We start from the raw sequence: 9,990 nt of genomic DNA on the forward strand, positions 1-9,990 counted from the left end.
CGGCTTACCTTGATGTGCGTCGTTACTTTTCTTTGGTGTCTGGTCTCTGTTCTTCATTTCACGGCACTGTTGACATCGCCATTCGGTCCGTTTCGCGGCTTCTTTTGCTTTCCACGTGCTTCCTGAGATCCCTGGACAGTGGAAGTGTTGTTTTTTGTTACATCGGGAACAATGCGGCCCGTTCTCTTCATTGCTTAATTGCTTACAGCACTTGTTACAGCTCATTGTGCTTGACCTTCGCTGTCTTGGTGACCTTTATCCTTTCTTCCCGTTAGCGACTATAGTGCGACTTTTAAAATGGCGACGTCCTTTGTTCTTTGTTGGCTGCAGTACCCTCTATGAACTTCCAATACTGAAAACACAACAACAACAATAATAATAAAAAAAAAAATAATAATTTATTTATATGGTACTATATTAGCCCATCTATTGGCTTGCCTTCGCTTTATGACCGGATGTAATTAGCAATAATATTTAACACATTTACTTTCACAAACATTTTGTACATGAAACTAAATGTGAATATGTATTTTTGGACAAAAAAAAAATTAAAATATATAGATAATCCAAGTATTCAGGATTTTGGATAAAATACCAATAATTAATGATAAAAATTACTCTAAATACACGATTGTAACAAAAATGACAAAACTAGTTTTTTTTTTAACTTTATTTTCTTTACAAACACAAGAAATTATAATTATCTATCTCTTCCCTCCCACACAAATTAAATTTGTAATGTCCTTTTTTTACACATAATTACTTAAGATCTCAGGTAATTTAGTACCTGCTGTTCTCTGAATGAATTTTTTGTTTAATCTCTCCAGTTGCTGAGGTGAAAAATATTCTTTCCATCCCCCGACCTTTCCTTTCCTTACAAACTGAATCTCCTTGGGAAGTGATACGTTTAAGGTTTTACCAAACTCCAACATGTACCGTCTTCCAGCAGGAACATTAGGATCAGTGAGAATTTCATCTGGAGATCCCAAATATATACGTTCAATAGCAGGATTAATGAATCCTTTCATATAATCCAATGAACTATAATGCAAAACATTTTGGAGCATGGTTGGATCGCGTTCTAGGAGAACGCGGTGTTTGCGACTTACAAAATTGGCAAGTTTCATCAAAGATCCTGGCGTATCTTCTTTCATCGTTTCGTATGTGATGAAGAAGACATTGGGATCATTGCGATGAGCATACCAAGAAAGGAGATGATCGAAATAGTCTCCATAGTCGACTTGTCCTTTTATGAACAGTTCGTAGTACTCATTAAATGTACCGTCCATGAAGTTATAGAAAGGAATCATTGTAGTATGATGAAAACATGACACGCAGCAATCTCTTGGATCTCGAATGACATAAATATATTTTGCCTGTAGAGAATAATTGATTTTGTTCAAAGGTAGATGTGTTTTTAGTAATCTAGGTATTATGTTGCTTTTCAAAGCATCCGCGCCAATCAAATCAAAGAATGGAAAAATATGGAAGAAATCAGAAGGCGACTCCAGTGGTTTTCCTTCTCGAAAAAGATTAATTAACATCATTTGTGTCCATGTGGTACCGCACTTCGGATAGGTAACAAGTAAGACATCATCCACACAAGGTTCGTATTTCATAGCCGTTCGGACTGCTTCCGGAGAAAAAAACTTTGCAACTGTAATTCCATCCACATCCTGATACAACGGTCTACGAGCAACTCTTCCAGGGTCTAAAGTCATTATGCCTCGTAAGCAGAACGAACTCTGTTGTAAAAACAAAAAAAAGATGAAAAATATTACTAAAAATCAAAGTACAGTTTTAGTTGTTTAAAAAAGGATTTTCTTATTTTTGCATACTTTGGAAAGGGATATTTACCTTCAACTGATTTGTAATCATCAATAAGAATAAGTTAGAACAATAAAATTTACAGATTATTTTCAAATATCAAACTAAATAGGATGCCAAAGAAAAGGGGAAAAAAAGAATGAAATGTTAGATAGAGCAAGAGAGAGTAAACAACTCGACTTAGATCCACATTAACATGTACTGTGGATAACACGTATTTTTGCTTAATTTTTCCACTAAAACAGTCAAATTGGGAAAACGAAAAAACAAAATTAGGTCTTACGAAACAAGTTTGCTGAAAATCGGAACAGAATAGGGTAAACAATTGTTTCGATGGCAAAAGTCCACAGGAATATTAGAAAGATTGGAAGGATGTACAGAGAAACGTGTTTCAAATTTTAACGTGAAAAAATGCAGTTATATGAGATTCGTTTAGAAGATAATATTAGATTAAAATAAATTGAATTTTTAAATAATATTAGTAAACTAGCAAATACAGATTAGGTGATTGCTGATTTAATTTAATTTAATTAAAATTTAATTATACTTCACATGTAGAAATAAGAACCATCCCTTTGTACGGTTGTCGAGTGAAGCTAATATCGGATGATGATCCAAAAACACTCCTCAAGGTTTTTAATAGATGCCAAGAAAATCTAGGATATTTAGAGAAAATTAAGGGTGTAGGTGGACTATATTGTGGTGGTTATCAGAATTGGTTTGTGGGGTTTTTTGATGATTACATGTTTAATGGGACAGGGAGAAGAGTTTAATAAAAGTTTATAAACTTAAAACTTGGTTGAATCATGCTCTACTAGAGGGCGTGATGAAAAACATACTCACATACTAAGAAAAAATAGTCTTTTTTAGTATTGGAGTAGAAAATTTGTGGAATGGCTTTCAGCAGCGATTATAGATACAATTCATTTATATTACCTGGAGAAAGAATTAGTTTCTGGGTGGGTTAAAATTTAAATATAATGATTACCTAATTTGGCAGAGTTGATGCCAATATTGTTATATATTTACTATTAATATTAATCAGAACCGCAGGAAGTCAAGGACTCATCTAGAGAGGCCAGACGCCAGCCACACCAGCTATCATAACTCAAATTCATTCACACTGGATGCACTCATCATGCAAACTGTTCCAACTCGCTCACCGTTCTGTGAGAAAAATTTCTTAACTGCACACAAAGTTAACTTCCACGGATTCTTCGCCTTCTATAGAATGAAATATATCATCACCGATATCACACAACACACTCTCAGAAGTTTATAGACTTCTGTCATATGAGCCCTCTTTTTCCTAGCTACTAGTGTTTGTAATCCACATACTTTCCTCGTAATCTACTATTATTATTACGGATAACTCCAAGGAGTCCTTAGACTCATCGAGAGAGGCCCTAAACATCTGTCAAGAACTATTCAGCTTTCGCACAGCATCTGTCATACTTTGCCTTGAACTCATGCAGAGTCATTGCACCCAGAACAGACTCTAACAACATATTCCACTCATTCACCACTCTCTAAGTCCCTTGCTAACTCCACACTCTTGCTCAGTTTCCATGGATGGCCCCTAGTTCTCTCATTTACATTCCATAATCCCGATATCCACTTTGTTACTTTTCTCTGGGTCTTTTGCATAACTTGTTTATCCTCTTGGAAGCTAGGAGACCAAATCTGCGCACGGTCCAGGTGAGGTCATATCAAGCTTGGTAAAGATGCAAAAGGACTTTCATTAAAACAATAAAATCTTTACATGTAATTTTGTATATAAATATGTGCAGGTTTGTATACATGCTTCCAGTGTAATGTGTATACGTTATGTCAATGTGCATATGTAGACGTTGTCTATGTTTATAAATATGTACATAAAAATATAGCTCTTGGGCAAGATGTCATGATTGGCTAAGTGTGGATATTGGCTGACCACAGTTTCTAAAAGTTAATTCGAGCTGATACAGTTTCTCCTATTCCCTTTTGGGAATAAAAGGAGTTAACAGATTTTTTTAGTCGATGAATTATGTTTATATTTTGAAAACCGCTAAATCAGAAAATATCAATTTGTTTTTCATTCTCTAAAGAAAAAAAAAATTGGAGAATGTTTTTAGATAGAATATATCTTAGATTTCTTGGATGTTTTCTATGGGGAATCGAAAAAAAAGTTAAGTGGTCACTTGATATCACTTAATTCAAAAAACCTAATGTTAAGAATGCGATTTTGGAGAGAGAGAGAGAGAGAGACGTGGGGGGTTAATATTTTTTACCGAAAATATATATCTATGATGCCATAAAAACATGCAAAAATAGTCTGTCTTTTAAACCATATTATTGTAATGTCTAAGTTTCACAGGATTTAACAGAAAATTTAAATTCTCAACAAATAAAACAATAATGTTAGACAGTACTCGATTTTAAACGGAGCTACTTTCTTAGTAGGTAGCTTACTCTTTTTCTGTACATATAAAATGTTTTAGGAGTTACCACTTATTTAAGAAGACACCGATTTTTCTGAGACATTTTATTATTTATTTATTTTTACTTTAGTCTTTTCCATTTTGATCCAGTTGTGTCGAAATTCTCAGGAACCCTTACGTAACACAAGAAACAGCTGTTTTCCAAATTTGGTTGAAATTATTTGAATCATGTGACTGTATTGAAGTAAAGGTTAAGAATAAAAGAAAGAAGAAACAAGATGCTCTTGACTGTTTTTTTTTATTATTTTTTTTATGACACTTCCATCTACGAAAGGTATAGGAAATGAACATATAATACACGGGTTCTAGGAATGGGCCAAGGATTTTTTCTTTTTTATTTTTAAATTTCATATTTACATAGTCCAGAAAACTTGCTATAGAAACCAATTTCATTCATCTTCTAAAAACCATTTCAAACAACCATGCCAATGACGAGATTCGAATCTAAAGCTGTGAGTAGTGTATTATGCCTGTTAACTGAATGTGCTCTTATGGCTCAGTTTGTCTATTTGTGGATGAAGATCCCTTCCATTACCGTATGGGACCAGAAAAAAAAAAGGTTCTTTGCATCCCAGTTGGTATTAGAAGTCAAGTCTTCAGGACCAAAGGGCATCGGTAATACCGACTGAGCTACATGTACAAGCATACATTTGTTATTTAGGTATTATTTTTTAATTCATATTATTATTATTTTTTTTCTTTTGACGACCGCAGGTGACGTATTGTTAGTCTAAAGAATTCACGCAATCTGACATAATGACACTGATTTGGACTCTCCGCCAGAGACTCAAAATTCTTAAACCTGTTGAAATGTTTTTTCTTTGATATTTTATTGAGACTGTGATAAACTGTGAAAATCAATTAAGAAAGCATATTCTTAATTGATTTCAACTTCTGAAAGGAGAAAAAATCCAATCAGTTGATTGATAAATTTACGTATTTCCCTTAAAATGACTTTAATTCCAGAACAGAAATGATTTGCTTTCGTGACACCTCCAAGCAGTTCAAAGACTCATCGAGGGAGGGTATCTGCTGTATAACTCTCCGTCTCCACCAACTACAGCGAAACGCAACTAAAATCCTCCATAACAACGCCATCTACTGTTCAACACCATCACTAGTATTTTCACAGACAATCACAAAAATCCATGCTCATTGAGTGACTCGAATCCGCAGCCTTTTGACTGAAGAGCGTATACGCTAACCTCTGGTCCAACGAGGTCAGCCTAAAGCAGCAACTGGATAAATATCTAATAGATTTTTTTTTTGTGTGTGTGTGTGTTTAAAATTAGTTATTTTGATACAGCCACACACTTTCAGAAACTGGTGTGTTAAAGTAACCAACCAAAAACAATAAAAATACATTTTATTAATTTATACTACAGTATTCTGCAATATGTTATGCTAACTGTTTCCTCCTTTTATTTTAACAATTTATTCAAGATATGAACTTTGCTGTATAGTAATAATATTTGGTTCAAAATTTAAAAAAAAATCAGTAAAGCAATTTTACTTTTGTAAATAAACGTAATATACTTGCCACATCAATTCAGAAATTTCTATTTTTAGTGACTTTACATGCAGATGACACAGTTGTCCTTACATCTAAAACTCAATGTAACTTTTTAGAAGTGTTGGCAGTTCAGTTCCTTGAGTCTTTTCAAGAAACTTACGTATCATTTCTGCTTGTTCAGAAGATAAATAATTTCTCCAATCACCAACTTTCCCCTTTCTCACAAGATTAATCTCTTTGGGTGATTGTACGTTGAGAGATTTTCTAAATTCTGCTTGATGTTTTCTTCCTTCTGGTGCATTAGAATCCTCCAAGACAGCATCAGTTGTCTCTACGTACATATGACGTATGGCATCATTAACGAAATCTTTCATGTAATCAAAGCTTGTGTACTTCACCACGTTTTGTAAAGCAGTAGGATCTTTTTCCAGTGTGTGTTTGTATTTATGACCAAGAAACTGTGCAATATTCATAATAGACATGACAGGGTCTGCTTTTAGAGCTTCATATGTGGAGGAAAAGACATTGCAATCGTTACGATGAGGATACCAAGAAAGAAGATGATCGAAATAGTCGTTATATTCCACCTCTCCTTTCATGAACAACTCAAAGAAATCATCAAACAGGGCATCAGCAAAACCATAACTAGGAAACATTACAGTATGATGGTAAAAGGACGCACAACAATCTTTAGGATCTCTTGATGTGTAAATGTATTTGGTTTCCGGCGAAAAGTACATTTTATCAAAAGGAAGATGAGTTTTAATAACTCTTGGGGCTGCATGCTGTTCAACAATTTCTGCTCCCAGGAGATCGATGAAGGTACTAGAATTAAAATATTCACTATAGGTGGTAATAGGCACCCCCTTTCGGAGAATGTTTACAACAATATTTTGTATCCACGTTGTTCCACATTTTGGATAAATCATTATGATGATATCATCAGATTTAGGTTTATATCGTAATGCAGTTTTAAATAGATCTGTAGAGAATGACTTCGGAATAATAACGCCATCTACTGTTTTGTACAGCGGATTTTTGACAATTGACATCTTTATGGTAGCCGAAGAGAACACTGTTCAGTAAAATCTTTTGCTGAGCAGGATTACTACCTAGGAAAGTTGAAGGATTTGAAATATATTTAAAAACTGAATTTCAAAATATACTTCACAATGATATTTCGACATAGTATATTACTTTAAATGAATATCCTGTAAAAAAGTACCTCCAAAGTGGTAAACATTATCTAAAAATTTCTAAGATTAGAACAGATAAATTCATGTTCATTCGATCTGTATAAGATTCTCTCAATAACTATAGCAGCCACTACGTAGGATTTAAAACCAAATTCGTTTGGCCCTTACGTTATCCTTCTCATTAGCTGTGTGGGCTTTGTTTTTTGTTACTTTGGATACAAGGCCATTGAATATTATTATATGATATTTCGTGATTTTTAACAAAGGTTTATTGAAAGTATTATTTCTATATTTCAATAATCCCTACCTGGGTCTTAAAGGACAATTGCTATAATCCATTTCTGTTGGTTCATTTATTTATTTATTTTTGTGCACCACTAGATCTTGAGTTTAAGAAGCTTCGCTAACTTTATCAATGTAGTACTACAGATGAAGGACTAGCTCATACCTTTTCTTTTCATGTTTCTTTACTTCAAAAAAGAAAATATATTAATGGCCAAGTGTTCCGACTGCTTATGAACAAAAATTTGTTAATGTAGCTGTTAATGCTATCTCCATACTCAGACAGTACACGTGTGCTCTTTAGACTGTTTGCTGTTTGTATTGAAAAAAAAAAAAAGAACCAAGATAATTTTCAAGAAAAAATTCGAGAGGTTCTGCTAGAAAAAATATATCTTCCTCCTCCTTCGTATACAAACATACTAACTCATTTTCTTAAAGCTTCTTAATAAAGATTCCTTATGTTCTAAATAAACGTTTTTAGATCTCTTAATAAATGCATATATATATTTTATCAATTCCTCAACCAAAATCTCAGTCATTTCCAGTAGTAAAATTAAATGTGTTGGTCTCGTGTTAAGTTGATATTTCACCTTTTTTTTTTTTTTTTTTTTTTTAAGGCCCAATAGGATTCACATAAATTTTATCTGCAGAGTCAGAATATTTGCATTCTTCTTTTCTTAAATCATATTCTTAAATTACTACTGGTGGTGGTGGGCCGTAGATGGCGAGTTGCGGTTCATTGTAGTTGGTGGATTGAGTGGTGGAGATAGAGAGTTGTAGAGTAGGTGCTCTCCCTCGATAAGCTATGGATTCCCTGGAGGTGTCATGTAATAATAATAATAATAATAATAATAATAAATATTGTCATAGTCCTCACAGTATGTAGTCAATTATAATGTTGATAGCGGCTAGGCTATTCTACAGAGCCTGTTAAAGATCAGAAGCAGAATTATACAGAATGTCACTATAACGTCCACTCTTCATTACCCCAAGCACTATAACAGGAAGTTATAGTCCGAACATAATCACTATCGTATATAAATAACAAATGGGGCCACATAATTCTGCAAACACCGTTTTTCTGATGCCTGCTATAGTTTATCAATGGACTATTGTTCAATCGCTGTAATATTTGTAATCCACAAATGAAATCCAAGCATTTTTCTAAGTGATAGAAGCTAAAGCTGTGGAGTTTAGTGTGCAACTTCTGATACTACCCTCTATAGCTATAAGAGTCTTGTACACCTAGTCGAAAAAATCCAATGCATCCAAGATGAAATCCCATCTCCTATCTCTTTCTGCCACTTTATGTGATTCGCCAGAATATTTCTTGAGTTCATTTTCATCAACATGTTACCATCTTTTAATGACTTCACCCGAGTTGATCTCATACGCTTTTATTATACTATGGTCACAAAGTTATTGATAATTAATACAACAACCTATGATAACATCTCTCCGGAAATACACCGCTAAGCCTTTTTCTAGTAATGGACACAACTGCAGTGAATGTGCATACACAGTGGATTTAGATCGATCTTGCTATGTCACAGGGTTTGTCACTTCACACAATATTCGAGAGAAGTGGGTCTCATAAAAGTTTCCATAAACTCTTTGGCCTCGCCTTCAGGCGCGGCCAAAGAGTTTATGGAAACTTCAGGCGTAAACACAAAATGTTATCATTAATGACTGTCTTGTGCACAAACTGTCTAAAAATTGTTGCACTAGTAACGAATGAAATCAAATAGAGTATGCATTACTATGTATAGAATAAGAAACATAACAAGGAGTGCTTTTTTTTTTCAACTGTTTTTCATTTTAGTATCTGTCATTTCACTTCATTGATTTTAATAAATTACTAATTAAAAAAAATAATGTGGAATGAGACGATTGGCAGCTTATGAAAACTCTGTCATGTTTGAATATCAACTTTATCTTCGTCTTGCAATGTAACGATATGGTAAAGACAATATTTACTGAAAACAGAGAGCCAAAAGGCTACACTTCGGCGATGCAAAAATTATTCAAATGAAGTGATATTTATTTCTTAAATATAATCAGTGTTTAAAATAGTAATAAAAATTATAAACTTCATGCGAAGAATTTGCATTGAAATACCAATTAGAGTAACGTCCTCTTTCTGTATATACTCAACAAATGACACAATTAAATAAATCGAATTTAGTTTATTGATACTAACGTAAATTAATAGACATAAAACATAAGTTATCTTTCACGTACATTACGTAAAGAGAAAATACAGTATTTAATTAAAATAAAACTACATATTTTGCAATGTGCTCGTCATATCATCAGAGTAAACACACAACAAATGGACGGTGACATGAAGCAACATTACGCATTTTAAAAACAATTATTTTTATTGTCATCTATTTTATAAATAGTGAACGAAATATTCAAATGCATTCTCAAATAAGAAGCCATGTCTGGTTAATTTTAGACTAGTGCAGTGAATGATTTCAAAATAGGGAAGATGTTAGGAAGTAAAGAAATAAGAAATTATTGTAAAAGTGTATCACCATTTAAAATCGAGGATAATATTACATTAAGTAAACTTACGTGAACGTGTATTCTCCTCTAATCTATATTTCGTTTCAAACAGTATCCCTTTAATCGGCTTATTGCACGTCCTTAATTATCGACTCGACAGGAACATATTTGTTCCAAGTTA

The 9,990-nt window shown here is 33.4% G+C and overlaps 1 protein-coding gene across 2 annotated transcripts; it reads right to left on the bottom strand.

The window, feature by feature from the left end:
• Positions 1 to 662: 662 nt before the first annotated feature.
• On the bottom strand, positions 663 to 9,990 carry LOC150100728 (sulfotransferase ssu-1-like). 2 transcript variants are annotated; one of them, XM_090402251.1, is made up of 2 exons: positions 9,879 to 9,990; positions 663 to 1,745 (listed from the first exon to the last, which is right to left on the bottom strand). In XM_090402251.1, the coding sequence occupies exon 2, from the start codon at positions 1,719 to 1,721 to the stop codon at positions 750 to 752; it is 972 nt and encodes a 323-aa protein (XP_090258377.1). In that variant the 5' UTR covers positions 1,722 to 1,745; positions 9,879 to 9,990; the 3' UTR covers positions 663 to 749. The 2 variants fall into 2 exon arrangements, with proteins under 2 accessions (XP_090258377.1, XP_090258378.1); XM_090402252.1 differs by lacking the exon at positions 663 to 1,745 and adding an exon at positions 5,724 to 6,932 and having other exon boundaries at positions 9,879 to 9,979.

Source organism: Typopeltis vanoorti, chromosome 12 (genome assembly GCF_054136105.1).
Source record: "Typopeltis vanoorti isolate ZY-2024b chromosome 12, IOZ_Tvanoo_1.0, whole genome shotgun sequence".
In the NCBI taxonomy this organism is placed as follows: Eukaryota; Metazoa; Arthropoda; class Arachnida; order Uropygi; family Thelyphonidae; genus Typopeltis; species Typopeltis vanoorti.

Excerpts from the sequence above, each read along its gene's own strand:
- LOC150100728 (XM_090402251.1), bottom strand. The coding sequence starts at position 1,721 with ATGACTTTAGACCCTGGAAGAGTTGCTCGTAGACCGTTGTATCAGGAT.